Raw genomic sequence first — 24,833 nt, 5'->3', positions numbered from 1 at the left:
TGTATACTGACCAGCGATGCGTGCTGACACCTCAAAACACCAAAGAGACTTGACACTATAAGTTCTTTCATCCTTTTCGGCTGAGCGCGGCAGCATTGGATTCCAAGGGTTTGGGTCTAGAGGTTCGATCAAATTGCCGGAGGTTCCCCACTTCCCCGGTATCTCTACACTTCCATGCCCTTTACGTGGAGCCTTCCCCGCACCCGCGACATGCGCTAAAGGAGATGGGCCCTACTTATCTTGATAAGGTTCAGATTCTCGTCTAGGGGAGTGTAAGGAGTCTAAGGGTGCAGGCTGGGCCGTTACTTGGCGACATGGTCGCTGCACAAGCGATGTGGAGAAGGGAGCAGTCTCGTTTAGATACTGGTTGGTGTCTTGTGTACATTTATTAGTCGTTCGACACTACGACAAGGCTGTCGACGCTGGTGATCCACTGCCACCTAGTCGGTGAACAGTGAATGAGACTGGCTTTTACCGACTGTTGTACTGCCTACCAGGAAGAAAAAAACTTAAGTGTCTAGTCAACGAGTTTGGTAAGGTATTCTCTAAGCAGCTTAAGACGCCGGAAGCCTCTGCTATCTCCTCAAAGCACCAAAACCCTGACATCTTGGTTCACTTGCAATCTGTGGAGTTTTATGCTCATAGTTTGAAGCCTCGGCGACGCCTTGTCTAGGAGAGCTTCTGGGTCCATCTAACCGAGCCTCACGGACCAGATACCGGGTTCGTGTTCGGATATCCCGAGATATCATAGATGGAGACAGTAGCGGATCTACTGTACGCTGTAACGCATCGTTACAATTCATGCTTATCGCGATATCAAACCAAAAGAAAAGAAAACAATAGCTTACCTTGGATACAAGACCTCCCAGCTGTGGAGGAGTTGCCGGGAGATGAGATATCGGGGAGATGGGCCTTTCCTCGCTGACACGGTGCAGGCTACTTACATGCGTAACCCGTAACCGAGTCAGTGCCATATCCGACCAGTCGAGCCTCGCTAGGCTGGAACTACTGTGTCTATCAGCCACACCAGCTACAGAGCTCAGATCACCCCCCGCTTTACCCCAGGATTGAAACAGCCCATGCACTGGATCCCTAGCCTGGTAAGGTATAAATACCACTATTCACGTTCTTCATCCCATCATCTCCAAGCTGCGCTCCATCTTCCCAACAATGGCATCTCCAACAATCTCTTCCATGGAACAATACACACCTTCCTCCAAAGACGAGAAGATCGTCCCCCTCCATGGAGACGCCGCCGGCTCTGACACCGAGAAGGGGGAGTCTCGGGAGGTCTTCCAGGAGAACGTCGATGGCGTTGAGTTCAGAACCGTCAGTTGGCAGCGAGCCACTGTGGTCTTTCTCAAGATCAACTTTGCGATGAGTATCCTTGCTATCCCTGGAGCTCTTGGTGCGCTGGGCTCCGTGGGGGGATCTCTGTGTATCGTTGGATATACTTCACTCAATGTTTGTAAGTGGCGTGTTCTTGAAGCCCCTTGAGCTTGATGCTAATTCCTTTTTTCCGTTTAGACACTGCCCTTGTTCTTGGCGATTTCAAGCACAACCATACCGAATGTCACAGTAAGCAGCCACAATTCCGGCCCAAGCCTGAAACAGTCGCTTATATCTCCTAGCACTAGCTGATATGATGGGCCTCATCTGGGGTCGCTGGGGTCGTGAGCTGGTTGGTGTCCAGATCATTGTCGCCCAAGTTCTCATATCTGCAGGCGGCATAGTCACATCGGCTATCGGTCTCAATGCACTATCAGATCACGGTACATGCACTGTCATGTTTGCCCTCGTCTCCGCCATCCTCATCACACTCTTCTCTTCGATACGTACATTTGCTCGTTTGGGCTGGCTGACCTGGTTCGGCTTCATCACTTTCGTCCTTGGAGTGTTCATCTTCGTCGTCGCTGTAACGCAGGTCGACAGACCAGCTGCCGCTCCTAAGACCGGCGACTTTGAACTTGGCTGGGCACCAATTGCATATCCTAGCTTTGTTGTTGGTATGATCAACGCCACGAACATCTTCATCAGCACCTGTGGCTCTTCTATGTTCTTGCCTGTCATCTCTGAGATGAAGAGGCCGCATGACTACCGCAAGGCTTGCCTTGTGGCCGGTTTTATTGTCGGTGCCATGTATCTCTCTTTCAGCCTTGTTATCTACAGGTGGTGCGGAACTTGGATCTCGACGCCCGCTTTTGGCAGCGCCGGCCCTCTCATCAAGAAGGTCGCCTACGGAGTCTCTCTACCTGGACTTATTCTTGGCGTTGGTATCTATCAGCATGTCGCTGCCAAATATGCTTTTGTCCGCATATTGCGAGATTCTGAGCACCTTCAGGCCAATACCTTCACTCACTGGGGCACTTGGCTCGGCATCAACCTCGCACTGGGAACTGCAGCCTTCATCGTGGCAGAGGCGGTGCCCATCTTGAACTATCTTCTCGGCTTGGCCGGTTCTCTTTGCTTTGCGCCATTCAGCTTAGTATTCCCCGCGCTGCTTTGGATGTATGACTTCAAGAGCTACAAGACTGGCACGCTGGGTCAGAAGATCAAGTATGGCTTGCATATACTCATTATGATTCTTGGCTTTTATATGATCGTGGCTGGCACGTAAGTACTCACCTATCTTCCATCTCCATGTGGTATACTGACCAAGCATTTCAGTTATTCTGTTGCCGTTTTGATCAAAGAGGCATTCAATACTGGGGCGATTGCCAAGGTCTTTGACTGTGCGGACAATTCGGGTTTCGTGCAGTAAGAGAGCTTGAAAGCAATGATCACGGGCTGAGTTATTATTGGATGTTTGTCGTGTTCTTGGTGGCTATCTGGTGCTGTGAAGACAGATGGACGACGGATAAAAGATTGGCATAGGGGTTCACCTGTGCATCTTGTTGCATGTAACGAGTCGCTTACACATAGTCATCATTTGCTAATTTAATCCATCAACTTCATATGTACTCTCTATAGCCTGGCTAATCGCCCATAGGCTGGCTTTCTTGTTTTCGCCCATGGTTCTGGTCGTCTCGCATGTGACATCAAGGTCACCATTCCGTAATGTAGTCTCACGCAGCGCCCCTGTCTAAAAAGTTATAACTTAACGCAATCGATGAATCTCTACAGCTACGCCATTGAATGACAGCCGGAAGCATCATGCACAGTATCAAGATCAGTAAAGAAGGTCACCTTCAAACTTCAAAATACGGCTGTTCGACAGAATTTGCTTCATGATCTAATCTATTTCTATCCTGAGCCTCCCTATACCACGATCGACACAAGCCTGTAATGCTTTCCCCTTCTCTTTCCCAAGCAGCGCCGTACTCTTATAGTCAACCTTTCCCTCGCATAACTCCACTTTACAAGCACCACAAGCCCCAGACTTACAAGAGTACAATACGTCAAAGCCCGCGTCATTGAGAACGTCTAGCAGCGTCTTGTTTGGAGGAACCGTCATCGTTTCGTGTCTGTTGGAGTCTGGCTCATCGACTTCAACTTCGAAGGGCTCTCCCAGATCACCGCCGCCACCGCTACCGAAATCTTCGAAATGAAGCATGTGGTCTGGGTATCCAAGTTCCTTGGCAACGGTCTCGCATTCCTTCATCATGCCTGAGGGTCCGCATGAGAATATACGCGCGTTGTATGCCCCATCATGGTTGGGCTTTGGTATGGCACCACTAATATCGAGTCGTTGACCCTCTGATCGGATGTACAAAGTGGTCTTGTCTTTGGGAAGTTGGTCGAGAAAGGCGGCCTCTTCAAGACTTCGAATGGCATAATGCAGATGGTATGGCAGGCCTTTGCTCTCCCAGTCGCGCATCGAGGGCAAAAAGGCCGTTATTCCAATCCCTCCGACGATCAGAACTCGTGTGAGACTCTCGTCGCACTTTGCATCGTTTTCCATTGCACCAGGGTTTGATCCAGGAGACATTTCAATCTGGTCGCCGATCTTCAACTCGTTGTGTAGATAAGCTGAACCTCCTCGTGATTGCCGATCGAGTGACACGCCTAGGCTGAACTTGTATATATCACCATCGACAATCGAGTAAGAGCGCTCAAATTTTGTCTCACGTCCGAATGTGACCTGTGCAAAGGCATAAGGGTCGAACGCGGGGTTGACAATGGTCAAAGGCTCTTTCAAGGCGAATGTGAGCTTCCTGACGCGCTGAGCGACGAGATGAGCGTCGACCAGCGTATATGTCTTTGGAGCACTCCTCAATCTCTCTTTTGCAATGTCCAAAAAGAGGTCTGTCATGGGAAGCTGTGTGCATTCCGCCAGCAGATTGAGTGAGACATTCCTTGCTCTGATGACACGCTGAACGTTCAACACAGACCACTTGGGATATGGTCTCTCTAGCAGAGAGATTGTGTCTCCCTTGCAGATATTGCCTGTCTTCAAGACACGCATGTTCCACCCTGCTCGTCCTGTTCGTATCGTTCGTTTGAGGGCTCGCGGCCATTTAAATCGGGAGTTGAGTTTAAAGCATGGATGTCGTGGTTCACTTACTTCGAGAAGAACGTCGTCGCCGAGTTTGTATATGTCGCCAATACATACATTCTCATCACTCATGTTGGTCGTGACAAGGTTCTCGCCGTATGCTCCGACATCGTACAGATCTGGCTCTGGTGGGTTCTCGGCTCGCCAGTCTGGGTAATGATCTGGGTTGTACTGATGCACCGCGCGCTCCGTGCCACCGTGTCCGCTGGAAGCGTGTTCGTCGCCCAGAACACCAGTTGCGCTGCAGAATACCGGTCCGTCATGTTGCTGTTTGTAGATAGCAGAGGTGATTTCACCTCCTAGGGCGCCTTTCTTGATTCTTCCTGCTCTGACTTGCAAAAGAACCCCTGGTTTTGGAGTAGGGGCAGTATCTAGATGCGATACAGTCTCTTTGGGGAGATTAGCTGTGGATTGAACACCCATTGTACTGAAATTATGCAAAAGAATTACGATCCGTATTGCTCAGTCGGTACATACTCTCTTGCAGTATGAGCACTACTTCAAAAAGCGTGAGCTGACACGTGCTCCACTCTCCGTTACCCGACGGATACGCGAAGGTTCCGATGAGATCGGGTAGCAAACGGAGACTTCCCCGGCGCTTGATTGCCAGGATCAGTTCATTGAACCAGTTACCACTGCTCGCCGCCTTCAGGGTAGTCTACGTCATATTTCGAACGACGCGTTCGATAAGTCATAAAAACACCATAAAAATCGCGATAGAAGGCAGATACTATAAAACCAAAGATGAATCAAAACTGTTGCCAGCCATTAAAATAGCGAGATGAGCTTCATGTTTATCTTCTCCTTGATCACCACCACTGGAGCGCGTTACCAAGTGCAAGGATACCAGTAATGAAACCAAAATAAACATGCATACGCTCTACAATTGACTATCTGTTCGAATCAGTGTCTCATAGAACAGAGACACAGAAGCACTGCAGAAAGCATTCCAAAGACATTGATTTTGAGATTCGAATATGCCGTAGCAGCTTATCAAAGGATTATACCGTTCAAAAGTATGTGACCAGCATTCATCAGGAGGGTTGTAGTATAAAAATTATTTATGCATGGACTATAACTACTCGTAATAGGAATGGGAGTGACTCAAATTTAGCCCTTCGCAGATCATCAACTTGACTTCTTCTTGTTAACTACGTAGGATGTTGATCTACTGCTGCGCCTGTTTGTCAGCGAAGCAGAAAGCCTCTGAAAAGTCTCCGCCGCTGATACATCAGCCTTGTCGCAAATCGATGAACGAAAAACATCACAATTCGTAAGAACGAAGCTTTCCGCTCACAACGACCACCTGCAAAGATGACACGGAATATTCTAATTGTTGGGGCTACTGGCCAACAAGGCAAGGTCACCGTCGACGCCTTATTCAGGGCATTCAAGAACTCTCGAGAACATGAAGACATCAAAATCCTTGCTTTGACGAGGTCAATCACGTCCCAAAAGTCTCAAGCGCTTCAAACAGAGTACCCATCTATTGCCCTTGTGCAAGGTGATACTCAATTGCCGCGACCCATCTTCCAACTACACCCAAATATCGCATCAATCTTTATCGTCACAGTCCCGCCAAATGACGAAGCACAGGCGCTGCCTCTTATTGAAGCAGCCACATCGCACCGGTCAGTACATCATATCGTCTTCTCCAGCGTTGATCGTGGTGGCGACGAGGTTAGCTGGTCGCAGCCAACTGATATTCCTCACTTTGCCGCCAAGCACCGCATTGAGCTCCGACTACGCAAATTATGCAAGGAGAGCAACAAACAGTGGACTATCTTGAGGCCAACTGGCTTTATGGACAGCTACAACCCTGGCTTCTTCGGTCAGATGATGGCGTCCCTTTGGGCAGAAGGAATGCCAAAGGATCGAAAGATGCAGCTGATTAGCACCCATGACATTGGGGTGTTTGCAGCAAAAGCGCTTTTGAACCCAGTTGCTTGGACGGGGAAGGCAATAGCACTGGCCGGTGATGAGTTGAGCTTCTTGGAGTTACAAGAGGTCTTTAGAGAAGTGCTTGGAGAGGAGCTCCCTCAGACATACAAGGTTGTAGCATATCCTGTGCTATGGATGGTCAAAGATGCGTCGAAGAGCTTTGAGTGGTTTAGAGATGCGGGCTGGAAGGCAGATATACAGAGCTTGAAGGCACAGGAACCTGACCTCCAGGACTTTGCATCGTGGTTGAAGGAGTCGAGTAAATGGAAGCTAGTCTGAGTCGAATACTTTATTGGGCAATTGATGAGCTCATATCTACGTCTGACATAATCTTTGTGAAACCCTTCCTTGAGTGCTAGGAACAGCTACAAAGCTGATCTGGAATAAAGAGCCCTCTTCTTGTCATCTTTCAACAGGTAATCATTAAAAAACTTGGGCTAGCCTTTGTTACTCGCGAACTGAAAAATGAACGATCCCCAACAAGGGCGGATATCCTGACGTCAGGCCTTATCGCATGTGACCCAGACTTTACCTGCTCAGCATGTTTACTTTGCATTAGAGTTCCATTCTGTTACCCACGGTGAAAAGACAAGAAAACTTTAGTTCAGATACTTATCACCCCATCTCGGGCAATCATAAAATGTCTGGTATCTGACGACGAAGAACGATCTTTATAAGTAACTTTCACACACTGCTGCGGAAGCAGCATATAGTATTACATTCTCGGGATTACGATAGTAAAAAAGATGTTCTGAAGACCTTGGTATGCTACTGGTCCTTAAGCCTTGCACGGACTCTTACCTTTAGCACCCCATGCACCGCCATTGTTATCAAGCGCCCAGAATACAGCACCACCCAAGCACAGTCCATCAGCCCATGTCATCTTTAGTGCCAACGTATCGGCGTCGTCATAACCTATCCACTGATCACCTCCCCAAGTTGCAACCTTCTGCATAGCCTCGCTGTCAAGGTCGACAGTGGCTTGTTCAGCTGCTATGGCCTTTTTGATATCACTTAGGACCATGACGCCTGTGGGATCTTTAACGCAAGAGCCCTCTTCGCTGGGGCCCGACGCAGCACAACCAGCGTCTTTGCAGCTAGAGGAGGAGAGGGTATACCCGCGGCCGTAGAGGGGGATGCCGAGGTTGATAAGCGAGGGATCGGTTTGGTTCGCCCACAACGGCATGAGATCGTTGGCGATATCAACTATGCTGGCTTGGTAGGTCACAGTGTTCTTGGCTGGTTCTTGATCAATCCCCCAGCCGTGTAAATCGTACGCCATAAAGTTGAAGAAGTCGACATATTTGCCCATACCGGCTGCGTTGAAGCCCTGAATGCTACCCCAGTCCGCTGGTACCGCCGCTGAGATGCCATAATCCTTTCCAAAGGCGGCTCGCAGCTCCTGGACGAGAGTGACCAGGTTTGCTGCATCGCTTGTCGCTGGAAATTCCCAATCAAGGTCAACACCCTGGAATGAATAAGTCTCCATGAAGGACTTGAGAGACGAGATGAACGCAGATCGCGATTCAGATGAAGCCGCCATAGAAGACCAAGTCTCAGTAGAGAAACTGCCGCCACCAATGGCAATCCACGTCTGCAGCGAAGCACTCTGCAAAGCAGTGAATTGCTTATAGTACTCGACATCTTGAGAATTCTGAGCGCCCACTGCGAAACTGCTAGAGTCGAAATCGGCAAACGCCAAGATCAGATGAGTCAACCCATTGGTCTGGATCTGGGAGGGAAGGACAACATCGCAAGATCGGTCCCAAGCCTGCTGCACGCGCCAGTATCCCACGCGACGGCCGTTGGTGGCCGTCTTACCGTCAGAGGAGCAAGACGGAACTGTAGGTACAGAGCAGCTCCCGAACCCTGATTGACAACCATCACCACAGTACACGGATGATGTTCCGCAGTATCCGGCTGATGAACAGCAGACGTTCAATGGGCAGCGAGCTCCATCGTTGTCAGGACCGCACTGGGCGAGGACAATATTGGGTAGAAGTCCAAGAACCAGGGCCAGGCAGCCGGCAACTTGAGGGAAAGAATGTAACATGGTCGAAGATACTTGAACAGGAACGGAAAATCCGAGTGTAAGGCTCGGATCTTCTTGAGCCTATTATATCTCCCATTCTCCTTAGTCTCTTTGGAGACATTTAACCGTCTCAACACTAAGCCTTGTTGATAAATAACGATCTCCACATCTAAAATAACGCTGACGCCAAGATTTCGAACCATTTTCATGTGCCGTAGGACCAAAAGAACCGTCGGACTTGGGGGAACCCTAATCGACGGAAATATTTAGCCAAATCTGGCCTAAGTTGAGGGCATCCCTTGCTGAGTTTATTTTGGCAAGTCTAAGCCCGGCCGTTGAGGCGATCGCTTCCGTTAAAGAACCAACCGTGTCGCGCTTAAAGCGGTCAATTCGCGCTTGGGGTCCAAAGCTTGCACTACACCATCTGCTATGATTGGTAGCGGGAACGAGGTCGACAGCGATCCCTTCTCCACAGTAAGCAGACGCCAAACCTTCAGGGCACATCCCAGACAACGGCTTTTGATGCAATTGGTCTCCTGTAGGCCTCTCCTGAATTCTAAAACGGAGCGTTGGCAGAGAAGAGCTAGGCGTCTTTTACACCCTGGTTGATAAACCATGGATGATCTTGTTGCTGACACGAGTCTTCCTTGCTGAAAAATGTACCCATTGCTCACTTAGTTCACAAGGCAAGAAAGAGAGGCAATGGGTATAGTTTTCCATGCTGCAGCATCGCTTGGCTTTCTAGTTAGCTATCAGATAAAGGTGACCGGCTTGAAGCCAGCCGCTTGCTCCAGGAGACAAGAGCACATGAATAGGCGCCATGCCGGGCCGATCCGTTCACAGCCTCTTCTCTTGGGGGCGCAGAGTCTATTGTTAGGTACTTTTGTCTAGCCCTATGGGGCAAATGAAGCTTTCGGTTGGGGGGGAGTGGACTCGGTGGAGCAGGGAGATTATCAAATTAACCTCGGCGGATTTACCAGGGTCGTTTCGAAGAGGGAGCCCACATAAAGGCATTGTGCCCTGCTAGGACGCCGAGTGGGAATTACTTCTGCGTTGCCTAAGCCAAACCAGCGACATGGAGCTCTCCGTGGTGTACTTTCTCTGTATACTTTCTCTAGCCTCAGCCTCCTTCAACTTTGGATTGTAAGCTACACGGACCTCTTGCTTTAAAGTTCTGTCTGACTAATCGGTCCCAGCTCGTCGTCTCCCGTTTTACTACCGCGCGCGAAGAATCCTACGAGTAAAGACGGTAACTGTGGTTCTAATTCGGAGACTAATGCGACATGCCTCACTTCTACTTTCGGTAACTGCTGCTCTGAGAAAGGATTCTGCGGAAAGACGAGCGCCTATTGTTCGGAAGGCTGTCAAGAGGCCTTTGGTAGCTGCTCGTCGAGTGATGATGGACAGCTTGTAAGCACGTCGGGATCATGTGGTGCGACGTCGACTAGCAACATCACTTGTGAGGGCAGCTCGTATGGCGACTGCTGCTCTGAGAAGGGATACTGTGGCAAGAATGCAACCTATTGTGGTGCTGGGTAAGTGCAATCTACCGTTTAATTTTACACTGTTTCGACAAGAGCGGCATTGCTTTGGGCTTCTCGCCAGGCGAGCATGTCGTCATTCCTGACGGCATCGCAGAACTTAGCTTCTTCAACTCGGCTCTAGACCTCGCTGACACTGACCTCAACAGGTGTCAAAGTATGTTCGGTAGCTGTTCATCGAGCGACGACTCCTCTACGACAACCGCGACATCTGACAAGACTTCGACCTCGACGGCGGCGGCGTCAACAAGCCTCGGTGCTATATCCATTGATGGAAACTGCGGCTCCAATTCAGACACCAACGCTACTTGCCTAGACAGCGAGTTTGGCGATTGCTGTTCGGCAAAGGGATACTGTGGCAAGACCTCAGGTATGTGACCCCGCAAAAGGACGAGCGTCTCGCAGTTCAACGAAACTAACTCGGCGCTTTCAGACTACTGTAGTACTGGATGTCAAAGCGACTTCGGTTCCTGCGATTCGACCAGCGATTCGACAACCTCATCAGCCTCTGAGTCAGCGTCCTCATCGACATCCTCCTCCGAATCCTCCTCGTCGACCTCATCAACAACATCGTCGACAGCCGGCCTCAGCACCGGTGCCAAGGCTGGGATCGCGGTTGGATCTGTGATTGGTGGGCTTGGAGCATTAGGACTCGTTGGTTTTCTTGTGCTTCGAGGGAAAAAGCGAAAGTCTTCGCAGCAGCAATTGGAGGATAATGATGTGGGAAAGCCTGATGAAGAGACGAGATATGAGCTGCATGACGAGAGGACACATGAGATGCATGCGCAGAATCTGGTTGAGTTGCCTGCTGATTATGGAAGGGTTGATGATCGGGCTGCGGCTGGGTATGATGGAGCATACAGAGGACATTAAGTGCGGGTTTTGGGCTGCTGTATGAGGTGTGAACGCTTATGACGTTGGTGTAGCACAGGGACTTATGACCTGATTGGCTACTACTGGTTTTTTAATAGATGAAATTAATCATTACGATTCTTTGAACTCACGTGTAAAGCTATTTAACTCTACATACACATCAACCCCTCATCATTAACGTAGAGGACTACATCATGGTATAATAAAGGACCGAGGTCTAGTCTCTATTAGCCTACTTATTTTAAGCACCAGGCGAGCTCAGGGAATGGAAGCTGACTTTTGTTCGGGATACCCGGGTTCGGTCTCCGAGTTAGATGGTGTCATTAACTTTTGGAGTCATTGATTCACATATGTGGCACTTGTTGAGGAGGCTGCTGAGACGAAGTTGCAACATTGCTTACAGACTGCGGGTAAGTATCAGCAGAAAGGTACAGGACATAACCACACACCAAGAATGTAAGATCAGTTCATTGTATAGGGCATGTTGAAGACAACTTAGTAGACTTCGATTGGGGCAGCGACCTTGCGGCTCAAAATGTGGATTGTAGGCTTTCCTCTTAGTTATTGACTGATGTGTAGCAACATGATATTCATTCCTCTTAAATAAAACTTTAAAAAAAGAGCCCCAATCAATAACCAAGTCCTACAGTCCAGAGCTAAAGAGGCTTCCGTCCCCAAACAACCTTCTGCCGGAAATAAGAGTGAATCTTGGGTGATCGAATCTCCCGTCTAAAGTGCGAGATGAACACCGTCACTTCTTCCTCAGTCCATCCAAGCGCAGTGGCCATATGCAGCACAGTTCCCTGCGCGTCTTGTTCGAAAGCAGCTTGCATGAACTGCCCGACGCTTCGCTGCTTCGGATCCATTGGCCATCCTCCAACAGGATTCTGTCGCAACGTTAGTCAGAACTAACTGTAAAATGTAGGAATGACTTACCTTAAAATCGCGTTCTTCAATATCTACAAAGCCTGCTTCTCTCATTCCTTCTCTCTGAATGTTCTCCTCGAAGATCGTGAATGGTCGTCCTATCTTACGCCCACCTTCGACGAAGAACTTCTCCCACTGGCTAAGCGCACTACCTGGTTGAACTGTACCGTCGTCACTTTCGACGCGAGATGATGGCTCGTAGCTCTCAATGTAGCCCCCTGGTTTGAGGCACTTGTAGGCTTCCTTGAACAGATACTTCCAGTCTGCAATGCTGCCGACGAGCCAGCGCATATGGATGTAATCGAACGTGTTGGGCTGGAAGGTCCATTCTCGAGTACAGTCTTCAATTTGGCTGTGAAGAGTTTGAGCACAAGATGGACGCAGGCGTATTTTCATAGCTGCGGTACTTACAACTCCAGATTAGGTGGAATCCAACCAGGCTGGATAGGTGCGAGGTCAGTACCAATAACGGAAGCATTCGGGAACCTGTCTGCAAATTCCCTTTATTTCACGTAAGCCTGAGCTCTGTCCTGTTACTTGGAGTTGGTGTGAGCTTACATGGCCCAAATCCCTATCGTATTGTCAATCACGCTGTTCCCTGCCCTTATGAGAAACTTACCAGTTCCGGTTCCAATGTCCGCGGCAGTCTGAAATTCCACGTTAGCCATCGTAACTCGCCGTGTTTGTGCCGGCCCACCCTTACCTGAATGTCATCTGGCACGGGTGCCAGGTACAGTTTATCACCCAGCAAGAGAGTGAGTACATGGTGGCTAGATACCATACCGGTCAGATCGTTTCAAACGGATCCTGGGCAAGCCTACTTAATGTCCATTGCCTCTTGGCCAGCATCGTCGATAGGTCCCCTTCACACGGTCAGTCGTGATAACCACACTTCGGCGCTATAACTCACCAGTACTCGGGATTACCCCGCTCGCTCTGGTATGCCCTCCCGTTGATAGTCCTATACTGAAGAATGCTAGACGTCAAAGAGGCTGTTGAGCTTGCACTGTCAAGGACAGCTGAGTCTCCATCCTCTGGTGCCACTTCCTCCTTGGGCACAGGTCGAGTAAGCGACAGAGTCTCGAACGCATTGCAAAGCTCACCTCTGGCAGTTGTGACCAATGTTCTGGTGGGAGAAGACCGCTCTCCGCGGGATTTTCACCTGGCGGCGTAGAGCCCGCCGAAATTGAATCAGCACGCTTCTTGTGAGCAGGCGACGACATCTTGATTGCGAAATTGTGAAGGGTCAAAAGAATTGAGAGCAAACTTGCGGCCTTAGGGATAGATCATGATATTTGAACTCGGACTGCGGAGTCGAACGTCCGATAATCCATGTTTGTTGATGTATCAAAATGTGTTCGACCAACAACAGTGGAGTGCTGGCCAATTGTTTGGCTTTGATCCTTGCAACGCGCATGCATGTACCGGGAATCTGGCCCGATATACAGTAAATTCATCATGTTATGTACTATTGAGTTATTTTTCTTGCTTGTATCCATCATGCGACGACTGCGATTTGTTGTGGACGAGTCCGCCGGTGAACTTGCTAATGCGCAACTAATATTAGTTGCAATTATTGTAGTGGAGCCAAATAACTTACGAGTGTTGATTGACAATATCCGTTTCACGTTCTGGTACTATATCTGTTCCTGCATCAGAGTCTTCATGCAGGTGGTACCTAATGAGAGAAGTGTATGAAGAGACAGCAAGCCGCCTGTAACAGGAGTCACGGCATCGCCTGATATCGTACGCATAGTAGTTGAACAAATTAGTCATCTCTTCTTGGGCGTGAATGCTGTTAGCAACGGGGTATCATTATTGTCGGATCGAACGACGCCTTGATAAAGAACGAGTCAATGAATAAATCACTCCTTCCAAAACGGGAGGAAATAAGTTTATCACATAGCGAGGTTAAAGATGGCCTTAAGAAACCTCGCTCTAATTAGTCACTTATAGACAGAGACCTCTAGACATAACTAAACAGCCACCTAGAGACAGAAAGACAGAAAGGTGGAGGAGGTGAACGTTCCCAGCATAGGTCGCAAGCAACCTGATATAACGTCATAAGTAAGATGTAATATAAAGCGCATACCTCTCCAGGATGGGAGCTACCAATAACAAAGCAATGGGCCCCATATTATCAGGCCAATGAGACTCTTAGATCAAGAACTTTAGAATTAGTCGCCAAATACGAGCTAGATAGAATTGCATAGCGTCCTCGGCAGGGCCTCGGTAAGACCCTGGCAAGTTCGAAATCCCGTCCTTCTTCCTGACATAGAACAGGAAACATATCACACAGAATCATAGACACGTCATCGAGCGCCTTTACCACTCTCGTTTGAGACTAGGCGAAGGGTGACGGTTCCCGGGTGGCCTGGTGCATGACTGTGTGAAGCATTACGAGATGTTGCATCTTGTGTGCAGGTGAGAATCTAAATCACTGAAATAAACCATGTATGGGCCTAAGTGATGGTATCTATCGATCAATTCTAGGATATACATAACTCAAAAGTGCATCTTAGGCTATAGATAATTATGCTAGTGGTTGCTTAATTGAAAGCTTGGAAAATCTTCCACCTTGCCTGACAAAACGCTTTATCTCTTCCAATGCAACTTCAGCAGTATCGTCAACGACACGGACCGGCGGCAAGCGGAATTTCTTTCCATAGTTCTCAATAGCCCATTTAAAAGCCTCCCAAGCTCTAGCGTGGTCCAAAGGTCGCGCAGGAATGGAAATTGGATGAGGAGCGCCGGGAGGATGAATCACAAAGTCGATATTGGTTGCGCCAACGGGCATCTTGAAGCGCTTTTCGTCTCTCAAGACCGTCGAAGCGATGAAGGTGTCGTCTGCTACAGCCTTTAGCACCTGATCGCCTGAATCGGGAGCCCCTGCTGCATCGAATGCGTATAAGAACTTATCAAAGCCCAAGCCTCGCAGAGTTTTGGCGATCGACTCGTGGAAATTCTCGTCCTTGTAGTTGAATAGGTGTTCGACTCCGAGAGAGCGTAGGTGCTCGAATTGCGCCGGGTTTGCAGCCACAAGAATGGGAGACACGCCACTTGCGATGGCGAACTGTAGGGCGCAGTACCCAACGGAACCTGTCGCTCCCCAAAGCAGAAACGGGGCATTGTAGGCCAGTGTTTCGTTCTCCGTCGGGAGGGGGAATTTGAAAAGGTTGTACACCGCATCAGCGGCTGTCATGGCAACAACAGTCAAACTCGCTGCGTCGGGCAAAGGAAGATTATCGGGGACTTTGAACAGCATGTCCTCTGGGCATGTGATGTAAGCTTGATGAGCTCCGTAGTGAACAGGTTGATGAAGACCTGCGGGCGTGTATCCCGCTACAATATCTCCAGGCTTATACACAGAGTTGGGCTTTGTTGTTTCTAGGACTTGACCGCTAAAGTCATGGCCCATGACGGTATTGTTCATTCCTAGGAACGTTGCATGTTTGATATCGGCGGGATTAACGCCTGAGTATAGGACTTTAATGAGCAGTTCGCCGCTGCTTGGTTCCGGGAGGCCTTGCCGTTCGATGACTTTGGGATTGTTCTCTGAATCGATGAAGAGTGCTTTGGTGGTATTGGGAACGGCCATTCTCACAGAACGCTGGGCAAGGTTCGCAAGAAAGACAAGATTCTGGACTGAGAAATATCCGGGTGCCTGTATATTGAGATTCATGCGCCAAGACACTGTTTATGAAGAATAACTGAAGTACATGGCCTCGGCTTTTAACATCTCCAACTCCCGATTATATAATCGGATCTTTAGAGGTTGTCAGTGGAAAAGACTCGCTTGGACCCATTTATAGAACTTGGAATCGGTCCTCAACACTAGCGTTGATACAGGCCTCCACCGACTTACGCTATATTCCTACGACTAATTCCGGTCCTCATGATCTGATGATCATCGGTTCCGGCGACCGACAGTGTAGCCGGAATCTTAATGGGATTTCCTGGCGCTACCCAGGTATGGATGAGTAACTGACATGATGAACCTCGGACTCGACTCGTGACACCTGAATGGTAGGCTTTTAATGATAGAAAGCATAAGGAAAGAAAGTATGCGTTGTTCTCTGGACCGGCCACAGTGATGCGCCTCATTTCTATGCTCGTAAAGGATAGGGAGGTTTTCCATCTGCAGCCCACTAGCTCTCGAGACCCATGATCTTGTAGACATGTCCATGAGACGCTTGTGTCGATTTGTACTCATGACAGTTGATTCAAGAGACGAAGTTAGGCTGCTTCCAGCATGATTTTATCTTTTTCATAGCCTGTCCATGAAATCGGAGGATGTAAATAATGGCTTACTAGTCCAGGCTCATATCGGACCTGGCACTGAAGAATATCAGTCAACCATACTCATCAGCCAACATGACTAATTTCACGAACAACTCCTTTCAATATACAAGCACGTCTATTAATAGAATGTTGCGAACCTTGAGGGTCAACAAAACGCCTGATTCCATTTTTCTCTCCACGGAAACTTTGCGGAGACATACTATCCGGAGACTTTTAATCCAGCTGAACACATCGTATATAAAAGCTTGTTAGCCAAAGCTCAATGTCTTCCAACTGGAAATTGAATCGCTCTTCATTCTATTTACCTCCTTTTCACCTTGAAGCATCTCCAGCCTGCGTATAAGAGATATTTCCAATCATGAGGGACGAGATCAACAGTACCAGGGACGAGGCTAAGGCGCTCGGAGAGAAGAACAAAGAGCATTTTGAGTATGTTGCCACGAATGAAGATTAATCATGCCACGAATGAAGACTAATTACAGGCTAACATCCACAGCCAAGTCGCCGCTGAAGTTTTCAAACACCCGTGGATTCAACGGATATGTAACCAGATTTCCGACGAGTTACGCCAGAACCTGGATTGGATTGGCATTCCTGAGAAGCCTGATGGCTTCAAGATGCTAGATTATGCCTGCGGTAACGGCGTTGCTTCTCGTGTTAGTACTTCTGTCTTTTTTACTGCTCCTAGTGACTAATCGTCCTAGGCACTCGCCCCGTATGTCTCCGTCGTCCGCGGTATTGACATCTCATCCAAGATGGTTGAGCAATATACCTTGCTTGCAGAAGCTACTGGATTTAACCCAGAGAGAATGAGAGCCATACATGGAGACTTGATGAATCCCGAAGCATCGCCCTCTCCTGAGCTTGACACTCCAGAATTCAACGACTTTGATCTCATTGTCATGTGCATGGCTCTCCACCATGTACAAGACTACGCAGCTATGATTCGGAGACTGAGCGAAAAACTCCGTCCTGGTGGTGTACTTCTGATCATCGATCTGGTCGCTTCATCCGAGAGTGGTTGCCCCGAAGCCCCTAGGTCCATGGAGTTGTCTAACCATACCATGTCAAAAATGGGTTTTACAGAAATGGAAATCAAAAATGCATTTGAGAAAGCCGGCTTGAGTGATTGGTCTTGGAGATGGTGCTCTGAGAGATCCCAGGTCCCTGAGGAGATAGGTGGTGAACAGCAAGGGTTTTTCGCCAGAGGCTGTAAGAGCGTTGGGGCGAGTGAGACCAAGTAGGTCTCAGAGGTTTCAGGTCAGATGCGATAGGAAACAAGACTAGATCCGACGGTAGTCAAAATGCGTCCAGGTGATATGCATCAAATTATACAAAAGCCTTTTAGCCATCAGACATGGAGTGTGGAAACCCGTCCAGTGGTAAATTTCAGTTTTTTGACTATTTATTCCTATGGCCTCCGGGAGCAAGAAACACCAGACTTTAATGTAAATAAACTCGGTAAAGGGTATCCATAGTCTATACTAAACTTATCCTAATCTGATGTCAAGTTACTTAAGTATTTTTATCACTTAGAATCAAGGTCCTTGGATTTCCTTCCTCCCCTAGTAGGTTTTATCCAATACAACCAACGTCAGCGACATTACTCTTCGCCACTCTGACATCACATGATGATGTCAGAAACCACCATAATTCAGGCTTTCACGATCTGGAAATTAATGCTTCATTCTCACAACCCAAACACATACCGATCCCACCTTGAACGTGTGACAAACAGTCACAATGGGCATGCCATATTCAAAACAAGTCCACGCGGCTTTCGACCAAGTCACGCCGCTCGTAGCCGCTGGATTCGAAGTCCTCCGCACGACCAAAAACATCGCAGTTTTTCTTGCCTTTCTCCAAGTCTTCATAACCCTCATATTGACTCTTACACTATTCGCGATCCTCGCGGTGATATACTCTGTCAATCCAGATCTAGAAGAGGAACGGCGTGCGCTGGTCACGCCGTGTATGCAGTGGATAGCGAGCTGGGTATTGGAGTATGGAACTTTGACGGCATGGATTTTGAAGGTCGTTGTAGTTCTCGGTACTGCTGGGCTGGGGTTATTTCTTTGGCAAGGGTCTACTACAGAGGTCATTCCGGAGGTTGAAGGCGAGGATGATGCACCCGAGGATATTGAGTGAGGTAAGTTTCACATATCTTTTGTTCAATTATTCATCAGTAAATAAATCTCTTAGGTCACGATTTGGGCACTATATACTGTCTCAATAGTTACCATAACAATTGAGGCTAAAGCTCAGTTATAATACAACCGTCTACAAGATTACAAACTGCATGTTACAACTACCTCATCCCCAACACTCAAGCCCTGAGTTTCAATGCCATGGCTCGCACATGTCACTGATAGTAGTAACGAGCAACGAAAGGAATGCATTCAGAACATAAAGCACAGGCGTCCATCTCATAAACAACCTCTGTTCTCTCCATTATCTAATCAGAAACCGTTCAAAGTACAAGTATCAGCCCCTAGTGCTTCGAGATCTTGAACTTCTGGTTCAATCCGTTATTGCCATCCCAGGTAAGAAAAGGCGTGTAGTTCGAGGTGTCGCCCTGCTGCAAATCGAGATACATGCCATACTTCACGTTTCGGATTCTATTTTGCAAGTTAACTAAGGTACCGGAATGAAAAGTGGTAATGACTTACTTGAACACGGTGTTGTTGTTGATTGAGTCGAGGGTCGTTCCCTCTAGTTCCCACTGCGCTGCTTGGTCCGATGTGTCTCTACCAGGGTCACATCGAGCCTTCTGGTTGCGTCCTGTATGACTTGTAAGTAAATACCCGTGATGAGTGCCCAGTCATACATACCAGCAGACCAGAGAACGTAGTTGTTACGCGTGTTCTTGATGACTACGACATTATTGCGACCACCGATAGAATAAATGTCCCAGGTCTGATTATAATTGTTCACAAGGGAGCTGTGTGACAACAGTTAGATGATTGATCTTTCCTGTTGATATACTTGGACACTTACTAGCATTGGACAGGCGTACTAGCTCCTCCTCCATTAGTGAGATCAACCGCGATCTCCCTGTGGCTGGGCTGTTGACACTTGATGTTGCACCTGAACTTGAAGACTGGCGTTGACTGCAGATTTCGGATCTGCTGCTGTAGGTTATTGATCTGCGACTGCAGGTTGCTTATAGTGATCGACTTGGCGTTGGATTCCTTGACAAGGTTGTCAATTCGATAAGATTGATCACGAATGGTTGAGTCCTTGGCGTTGATCTGGTCTTGCTTGTTCTTGACATCTTGGAGGGCTCCGTTAAGCTTGGACTGTAGATCAGCGTTGTTTCTCTCGAGCTGCGAGATTCTGCCAGTCATCTCTTTGGTCTCCTTCTGCAATCTGTCAATGTCCTTCTTCTCAACTTCAAGCTCAGCTTCAAGAGAGGCAACGCGGGTGGTGAGATTAGCGATAGTCGCGCTTGCAGTAGCCAAACTAGCCTCTGCCGCAGCAAGTGCTGTTTTGGTCTGGTCGAGGTTCTTCTGCACCTCGGCCTTGGAAGCGCGTTCGTATTCAAGTTGGGCTGCCAGTCTGTCAATGGTCTTGTGGTCGTCAATATCATGCCCGCGGTCTTTCTTGATCTGGTCCTCATCCTTCTTGATTTCCTCGTCTTTCTCCTTCAACTTGGCTTCGTAGGTAGCTCGGGCTTCACCAAGTCTCTTGGTCAAGTCGGTGACTTTTGCCTTCTCAACCGTGAGATTATCTTCAAGCTTCTTGACCTCTATCCTAAATTCGGCGATCGCAGCGTTGCGCTCCTCAATCACCTCGCCTCGAAGATGGAAATTGGTGTCCAATTGATTAAATCGCTTACTTATCAGCTAATACCCAACCAAAAGGCTCAATCACCGCTACTCACCTCATGCGCGTAATTGACAAGGTAGCCAGCTTGATCGGCGTAGGCGACTGCGTGCCTCAAGTTCTCGATGATCCCGATCGGGAAAGGAAGAGGGTCGAGGACACGAGGGAGTGAGGGCTCAGGCTGGGGCAGGCGGACTTGGAGTTCAGCATTCTGACGCGGAGGGAGCGGGGCATCCCATTCACTGAATTCTGTTTAATACTGACGTCCGGGCGTATACTCGGTTGAGACAGGCATCTCGGACTTACTGGGTGTGAGGATTGGTAACTGCCAGGAGCTTGTACTCGCCTAGATCGGCGTCGGCCTCCTGTCCCTTCATATGGACGGTAAGAATATCAGTTGCCTTGGTCCAGTTGCAGGTGACTTCATAGCCGGCGTCGAAAGAAAACCAAGCACCCTTATCGTCAAGAGAAGCAATCTTCTGCTGTGCAGAGTGGAAGCTTGGCATTTTTCCTTTGCCCTCGCTGTCTTTAGTCCACTGCCACATTGCATGCACAGGGCGTCCTTCGCCGAATCCCTCAGGGACGACAAAAAGGCAGAACTCATTAGTCGCAAGCGTGGCCCAATTGATCTTACCCAACCAAAGACGGCCACATTCCCTGATCCACTCTCCCTCGGGCATCCAGATCCGGTTGAACTCCATCTCGCTCTTATCCTCATCGCGGGAGATAACAACATGGAGCTTTTCATATCCATCGCTAGACGTTATCTCCCAATTGAAGTACACAGGATTGGGGGTGAAAGTGTCGTCACCTTTCTTTGTTATGGGGGCCTGATGGATGGGGATTCTCAAGGCTAAGTTGAGCTTATCGACTTTTGACTCGGGGTAACCGTTAGTCCATTGAGATAAAAACCAGACAATATCGCCAACACGGATTGGTCCCGAGGGTAAGATGATGACGGCGGTCTCATCTTGAGCCCACTTGCCCCAGTTGAATTTGCCTTGGTAAATGAACATATTGGCTAAGATGTAGAGATGTGAAAATTTTGGGGGATAGATAAACGAGAAATAGTTGTTTGTGTCTGGTTCAGAATAAAAAATTTGGTATGAGTTGGAAGCGAGGTCATATAGCCCGCACCAAAGATTGCATCTATAGAGTATCTATGCAAAGCCACGATGAAGAAAATTCTCATTACCCTCATCTACCTAGTCTGGCACTTCTCCCACCAACCTTCTACAGGCTTCTTTTAGATCACAGCTGATGTAGATTTGTGGCTTGCTGAAACTAAGTCAGGAAAACTATTGACCAGTCCTGCTCCATCTAGCAACAAATCATATCTATTGCTCTATCTCTGACAGGCATGCCAAGTAAGCAACATGTACGCTTTGACATTGTCGACACATCAGAACAGAATTTTACCCCACTCGTTACCCATGGCTTCTGTTGTCGTATCATATTTCCAGGTAGCAAACTTGGAGACTTTTGCTGTGAGTTCCAGAAGAGCTGGCAATCCGTCACAAAGGACGTCACCCCGCCAGCCACCATTGACAGGGATGTCTCAGCCAAGCCCGATATCTTCAGCAGTCCAAAAGCGGCTGTCAGCTCTCAATTGATAGTCTGATAGGGAAAGGATCGGCCCGCAGACATGCATGTCGGCACTCCCGGCCCTTAGTCAAAGCGAGACTTTGTGTTGTCACCGCCTGATGCATCATTGCCATCGAATTCGTCGCAAAAGGAAAAACAATCAGAACTACAGTTGTGAAGATAAAGCAAACCTAAGATAGTTGTGGATTTTGACCTTGTAAATTTTATATGAAATTCAAGTATAGCAGAAAGCGAACGAAACGATCCGTCAAAAAGCACTGCATCAACTGAGGACTGCCTACACTAATAACCACTACTATTGAATGGCCTGGCGATTTTGCCAGGGTAACTCTTGGTGATTATTCGACTTTTTCCTCTGTTTTAGCACATCCCTTACATGTCCTTTGTCTCAGACACTTGACTCTGATACCCACTTCCCACAAATCCTAGAATTCACTGTAATAATATTTGAATGGTCTTTCGAGGCAAGGCAGTTGATACAACTCCCCCGCTCGTGCAAATCGGCAAAAGAGACGATGTAACTCATGAAGCTGACTGCATTCGATAGTCTATGTTTCAGCCCCCTAAAACGGTCATCAGCTCGCCACTTTGCTCAATATTGTTTCTACACCAGAAAGGTCTGCCAGAGGGCTTTGCATGATGGCCTTTCCGAGACGAATCGGAGGGATTATAGAGACTTCAGTGGCAAGTATGTTACGATATTGGCTCAGAAGGATGTCGATTAAGCAAATGTTGTGTCAAAGCGTAGGCTTGCATATTTGGCCTGCTATTATGCGATTGGGGATCATTTGTTGCTGAATGCAGCTGAACTTTTCAGCTATGGTCTAGCATCAACTTGCAGGAGATTGTGGGGAAGGTGTTGGATCAAGTAAATGAGTGACGAATAGAATAGGATTGATTCCCCAGACTGAGATGTCTGACTCTGTCTACATAATCCTACTTGTATTTATGCCGAACCTGCATCATCTGGAAAAAGCCATAACCATTCAGCCTCTTGCTTATCCATCTGCATTCAACGTTTTAATATTCAATACGTTTGTCTATGAAGGCAGGCTTGATTGGGGCAGTTCAGCTCGCGATGAGACAGCTGTCATTGTTTTACCTTCTGGCGCCATGCGGGCAGGCGACCTCGTCTTCATCCTGTCCCAATGGACCCGCGATTCTGGGGGAAACAAGAAGGCTCCCTTGTCCCAAAAAATAACAATCGACAAGGTCACCAAGACCGCCAACGGCAATGACACCTTTACCGTCAAACCAGGCTACTACAGATGGAACATGACCTCTCGTAACAACTACGATAAACTTGATTTTGTCTTATCTACAGACGCTACTACATCTAAGAGCAAAATGGAGTTTCAGCGCGTCTGGAAGCCTACAAACTCACAATCAAAAGAGACCGGCAAGATTTGGGTCAGTAAGCTCAACTGGCCCGTCATGGCAGATAATGAATTTTGTTTGTTCATTGCTCCTGAAGGGTTTGGCGAAGGGAAGCCTTTCCTCGCAATGTGGCAGTGGTCTTATGATAAAGATCTAAAAGAAAGAGTACCAATCTTCCGGGTTGGGAAACAGAGCATTGGCTCTCTTGACAACGAATCTGCCTTATTTACTTGTCAACTGGACGCGGACTACTTGGTTACTTGTGCCTGGGAAAAGAAAACTGATGTCCTTAATGTCTTCATGAATGGACCCGAAGGCGAGCAGGAGATAGGCGCGTTTAAGTTATTCGCAAATACCAAGCCTCACGACGAGGCTCCAGATTGCAAAGACGAAGTTGCGGAGCTGGAGAAAAAGATCAAAGAGTTGACTGATGATCTCGATGGTGAGAAAGCAAAGTCTGCCAGCTTGACGATACAGCTTTCTCAAGGCCAAGCTGCCTGCCAAGCTGAGAAGACGCAGAAAGACAATGAGATTACGAGGTTGACAGCCAATATCTCACAGCTAGAGAGAAATAAGGCGGTTCTTCAGACTAAACTTGACCAAGCTCTTCGCAACGAGGGCGACCGAGGCCAGAAAGATGCAAAGATCGCTGAACAGGCTGCTCGCATCAGCGACCTCGAGAATAAGCTTCGAAACCGTCCTGAGCTCTTGTTCCGATGTGAATTCAGGAGCAGGATAACACACGGCTACGGGAATGATGCGCAGTGGTTGCTCCAAGTGACTAATGCAGGATATCCCGTCAACAAACCTCCTGTTTCAATCAGGTGAGTTCCGAACCATTAACACCGCAAAGTAAGTATCTAATCGACTACATAAAGAGAGCATCGTAGCTGGAATATTAGCTCCGAATGGGAAATTTATGCTGTTGACGGCTCCAATGAAGCCGTAATCCTTGTGAACTCGGGTACCGGCCATAATCTTTGGTCCAAGGGTATGTAAAGATACTATCTCGTCTATGAAACACTGACTGATAGCTCTGTTAGGACATCAGCATAATACCCAAGCTACGCACCACGACCTTTCAGACCCCGCAGCGCATTGGGTTCTAGAAGGCACAAGAAGAGATCACCCAAGAATGAACGATATAATCAAGTCAGTAAAGTGTTAACTATCAGTCTTTGCTGAAAGCTCTGCTAACTGCAAACAGGATTCGTAATGTGAAGGATGGTACATATCTTGATGTGAAGAACGGACGTGCTGCAGATGAAAATGCTGTTATTACGCAAATTGGTCATAGTGGAGTGAGCCAGAAGTTTGAGATCTTCCTGGGTTGGCAGGAGTAGAGGGGCTAAAGTAGTAGAGGGAGGTTAGTTACTGTACGAATCAGAGTTAGTCTTAAAGCTAGGTCTGACTCACCACTATCTTTTAGAAGAGATTCTTTCCGTGTTATAGACTCCCTGTTCTTGACTTATCTGATCTAGTGGATCCATACTGATATAAAGTTGTCCTCATCAGGCTTCAATGTTACCCCATCCATACCACGGATATATGCCCTGACAGCATCTGATCAAGCACATACGACCATACCTATCAGAGAACTCGGGATCCCGTCCGCTCTCCCATAGATAAGCTGATAAGGGGCGGATTAGTAGTTGGGTCGGTGACGACCAGCGAATCCCCGCTGTTGTATGTTTTTTGATTATATCTGCCTGCAATCGTCCTTTTTGCATGAACGAGTTAGTGGCGGGACCGCAATACCAGCGAGCAATATGTGGGCGCGACAACAAAGATTTTCAATGACAATGCAATCACCAACTACCTCTCTCATATTGGCATGGCATTTGTTGTCCTTGAGAATGGCGTTAGTTAGTACGTGATCTATATCTTATCAGATCTGGTGGACCCATAGTGATGC

The 24,833-nt window shown here is 48.1% G+C and overlaps 11 protein-coding genes and 1 non-coding gene across 16 annotated transcripts; 7 read left to right on the top strand and 5 right to left on the bottom strand.

Moving 5' to 3' along the window:
* Positions 1-1,170: 1,170 nt before the first annotated feature.
* FVEG_12640 (hypothetical protein) lies at positions 1,171-2,761 on the top strand (the record flags this gene model as incomplete). The annotated part of the gene is made up of 4 exons (XM_018901990.1): positions 1,171-1,468; positions 1,528-1,578; positions 1,632-2,613; positions 2,668-2,761. The coding sequence occupies 4 exons, from the start codon at positions 1,171-1,173 to the stop codon at positions 2,759-2,761; spliced, it is 1,425 nt and encodes a 474-aa protein (XP_018760613.1).
* A 471-nt stretch (positions 2,762-3,232) lies between these two features.
* FVEG_12641 (hypothetical protein) lies at positions 3,233-4,918 on the bottom strand (the record flags this gene model as incomplete). The annotated part of the gene is made up of 1 exon (XM_018901991.1): positions 3,233-4,918. The coding sequence occupies one exon, from the start codon at positions 4,916-4,918 to the stop codon at positions 3,233-3,235; it is 1,686 nt and encodes a 561-aa protein (XP_018760614.1).
* An 891-nt stretch (positions 4,919-5,809) lies between these two features.
* FVEG_12642 (hypothetical protein) lies at positions 5,810-6,715 on the top strand (the record flags this gene model as incomplete). The annotated part of the gene is made up of 1 exon (XM_018901992.1): positions 5,810-6,715. The coding sequence occupies one exon, from the start codon at positions 5,810-5,812 to the stop codon at positions 6,713-6,715; it is 906 nt and encodes a 301-aa protein (XP_018760615.1).
* A 403-nt stretch (positions 6,716-7,118) lies between these two features.
* Positions 7,119-8,564, bottom strand: FVEG_12643 (hypothetical protein). Its single transcript, XM_018901993.1, has one exon. The coding sequence runs from the start codon at positions 8,487-8,489 to the stop codon at positions 7,215-7,217; it is 1,275 nt and encodes a 424-aa protein (XP_018760616.1). The 5' UTR covers positions 8,490-8,564; the 3' UTR covers positions 7,119-7,214.
* A 941-nt stretch (positions 8,565-9,505) lies between these two features.
* Positions 9,506-11,016, top strand: FVEG_12644 (hypothetical protein). 2 transcript variants are annotated; one of them, XM_018901994.1, is made up of 4 exons: positions 9,506-9,611; positions 9,665-10,003; positions 10,159-10,379; positions 10,443-11,016. In XM_018901994.1, exons 1-4 carry the CDS (start codon positions 9,544-9,546, stop codon positions 10,880-10,882), a joined length of 1,068 nt encoding a protein of 355 aa, XP_018760617.1. In that variant the 5' UTR covers positions 9,506-9,543; the 3' UTR covers positions 10,883-11,016. The 2 variants fall into 2 exon arrangements, with proteins under 2 accessions (XP_018760617.1, XP_018760618.1); XM_018901995.1 differs by having other exon boundaries at positions 9,525-9,611; positions 10,107-10,379.
* A 246-nt stretch (positions 11,017-11,262) lies between these two features.
* On the bottom strand, positions 11,263-13,136 carry FVEG_12645 (hypothetical protein). Of its 4 annotated transcripts, XM_018901997.1 has the most exons (9): positions 12,913-13,136; positions 12,720-12,859; positions 12,631-12,672; positions 12,513-12,579; positions 12,429-12,456; positions 12,368-12,380; positions 12,221-12,310; positions 11,819-12,161; positions 11,263-11,769 (listed from the first exon to the last, which is right to left on the bottom strand). In XM_018901997.1, the coding sequence occupies exons 1-9, from the start codon at positions 13,030-13,032 to the stop codon at positions 11,539-11,541; spliced, it is 1,074 nt and encodes a 357-aa protein (XP_018760620.1). In that variant the 5' UTR covers positions 13,033-13,136; the 3' UTR covers positions 11,263-11,538. The 4 variants fall into 4 exon arrangements, with proteins under 4 accessions (XP_018760620.1, XP_018760622.1, XP_018760619.1 ...); XM_018901999.1 differs by having other exon boundaries at positions 12,720-13,136; XM_018901996.1 differs by having other exon boundaries at positions 12,368-12,456.
* A 1,095-nt stretch (positions 13,137-14,231) lies between these two features.
* On the bottom strand, positions 14,232-15,566 carry FVEG_12646 (hypothetical protein). The gene has a single exon (XM_018902000.1). The coding sequence runs from the start codon at positions 15,489-15,491 to the stop codon at positions 14,343-14,345; it is 1,149 nt and encodes a 382-aa protein (XP_018760623.1). The 5' UTR covers positions 15,492-15,566; the 3' UTR covers positions 14,232-14,342.
* Positions 15,567-16,308: 742 nt separating this feature from the next.
* Positions 16,309-17,607, top strand: FVEG_12647 (hypothetical protein). The gene is made up of 3 exons (XM_018902001.1): positions 16,309-16,540; positions 16,608-16,767; positions 16,816-17,607. The coding sequence occupies exons 1-3, from the start codon at positions 16,470-16,472 to the stop codon at positions 17,353-17,355; spliced, it is 771 nt and encodes a 256-aa protein (XP_018760624.1). The 5' UTR covers positions 16,309-16,469; the 3' UTR covers positions 17,356-17,607.
* Positions 17,608-17,809: 202 nt separating this feature from the next.
* On the top strand, positions 17,810-18,517 carry FVEG_12648 (hypothetical protein). The gene is made up of 2 exons (XM_018902002.1): positions 17,810-18,260; positions 18,314-18,517. Exon 1 carries the CDS (start codon positions 17,855-17,857, stop codon positions 18,257-18,259), a length of 405 nt encoding a protein of 134 aa, XP_018760625.1. The 5' UTR covers positions 17,810-17,854; the 3' UTR covers position 18,260; positions 18,314-18,517.
* Positions 18,518-18,602: 85 nt separating this feature from the next.
* FVEG_17315 (hypothetical protein) lies at positions 18,603-20,952 on the bottom strand (the record flags this gene model as incomplete). The annotated part of the gene is made up of 6 exons (XM_018906572.1): positions 18,603-18,729; positions 18,781-18,892; positions 18,943-19,052; positions 19,109-19,944; positions 19,995-20,178; positions 20,243-20,952. The coding sequence occupies 6 exons, from the start codon at positions 20,950-20,952 to the stop codon at positions 18,603-18,605; spliced, it is 2,079 nt and encodes a 692-aa protein (XP_018760626.1).
* Positions 20,953-22,453: 1,501 nt separating this feature from the next.
* FVEG_12651 (hypothetical protein) lies at positions 22,454-24,261 on the top strand (the record flags this gene model as incomplete). Its single annotated transcript, XM_018902003.1, has 4 exons — positions 22,454-23,742; positions 23,797-23,909; positions 23,962-24,070; positions 24,126-24,261. The coding sequence occupies 4 exons, from the start codon at positions 22,454-22,456 to the stop codon at positions 24,259-24,261; spliced, it is 1,647 nt and encodes a 548-aa protein (XP_018760627.1).
* A 234-nt stretch (positions 24,262-24,495) lies between these two features.
* On the top strand, positions 24,496-24,611 carry FVEG_17316. The gene has a single exon (XR_001989320.1). It is a non-coding gene; the product is annotated as a 5S ribosomal RNA (ribosomal RNA).
* Positions 24,612-24,833: the final 222 nt, after the last annotated feature.

The sequence above is a fragment of the Fusarium verticillioides genome, chromosome 3, assembly GCF_000149555.1.
Source record: "Fusarium verticillioides 7600 chromosome 3, whole genome shotgun sequence".
Classification (NCBI taxonomy): Eukaryota; Fungi; Ascomycota; class Sordariomycetes; order Hypocreales; family Nectriaceae; genus Fusarium; species Fusarium verticillioides.
This window is presented reverse-complemented; position numbering and strand designations above follow the sequence as displayed.

Coding starts and splice junctions, on each gene's coding strand:
- FVEG_12643 (XM_018901993.1), bottom strand. CDS start 8,489: ATGTTACATTCTTTCCCTCAAGTTGCCGGCTGCCTGGCCCTGGTTCTT.
- FVEG_12644 (XM_018901994.1), top strand. CDS start 9,544: ATGGAGCTCTCCGTGGTGTACTTTCTCTGTATACTTTCTCTAGCCTCA. Junction 10,004..10,158: donor GCAACCTATTGTGGTGCTGG/GTAAGTGCAATC, acceptor TGACCTCAACAG/GTGTCAAAGTATGTTCGGTA. Junction 10,380..10,442: donor ATACTGTGGCAAGACCTCAG/GTATGTGACCCC, acceptor CGGCGCTTTCAG/ACTACTGTAGTACTGGATGT.
- FVEG_12645 (XM_018901996.1), bottom strand. CDS start 13,032: ATGTCGTCGCCTGCTCACAAGAAGCGTGCTGATTCAATTTCGGCGGGC. Junction 12,580..12,630: donor CAAGAGGCAATGGACATTAA/GTAGGCTTGCCC, acceptor TATGGTATCTAG/CCACCATGTACTCACTCTCT. Junction 12,162..12,220: donor ATTCCACCTAATCTGGAGTT/GTAAGTACCGCA, acceptor AACTCTTCACAG/CCAAATTGAAGACTGTACTC.
- FVEG_12646 (XM_018902000.1), bottom strand. CDS start 15,491: ATGAATCTCAATATACAGGCACCCGGATATTTCTCAGTCCAGAATCTT.
- FVEG_12647 (XM_018902001.1), top strand. CDS start 16,470: ATGAGGGACGAGATCAACAGTACCAGGGACGAGGCTAAGGCGCTCGGA. Junction 16,541..16,607: donor AAGAACAAAGAGCATTTTGA/GTATGTTGCCAC, acceptor TAACATCCACAG/CCAAGTCGCCGCTGAAGTTT. Junction 16,768..16,815: donor GTAACGGCGTTGCTTCTCGT/GTTAGTACTTCT, acceptor TAATCGTCCTAG/GCACTCGCCCCGTATGTCTC.
- FVEG_12648 (XM_018902002.1), top strand. CDS start 17,855: ATGGGCATGCCATATTCAAAACAAGTCCACGCGGCTTTCGACCAAGTC.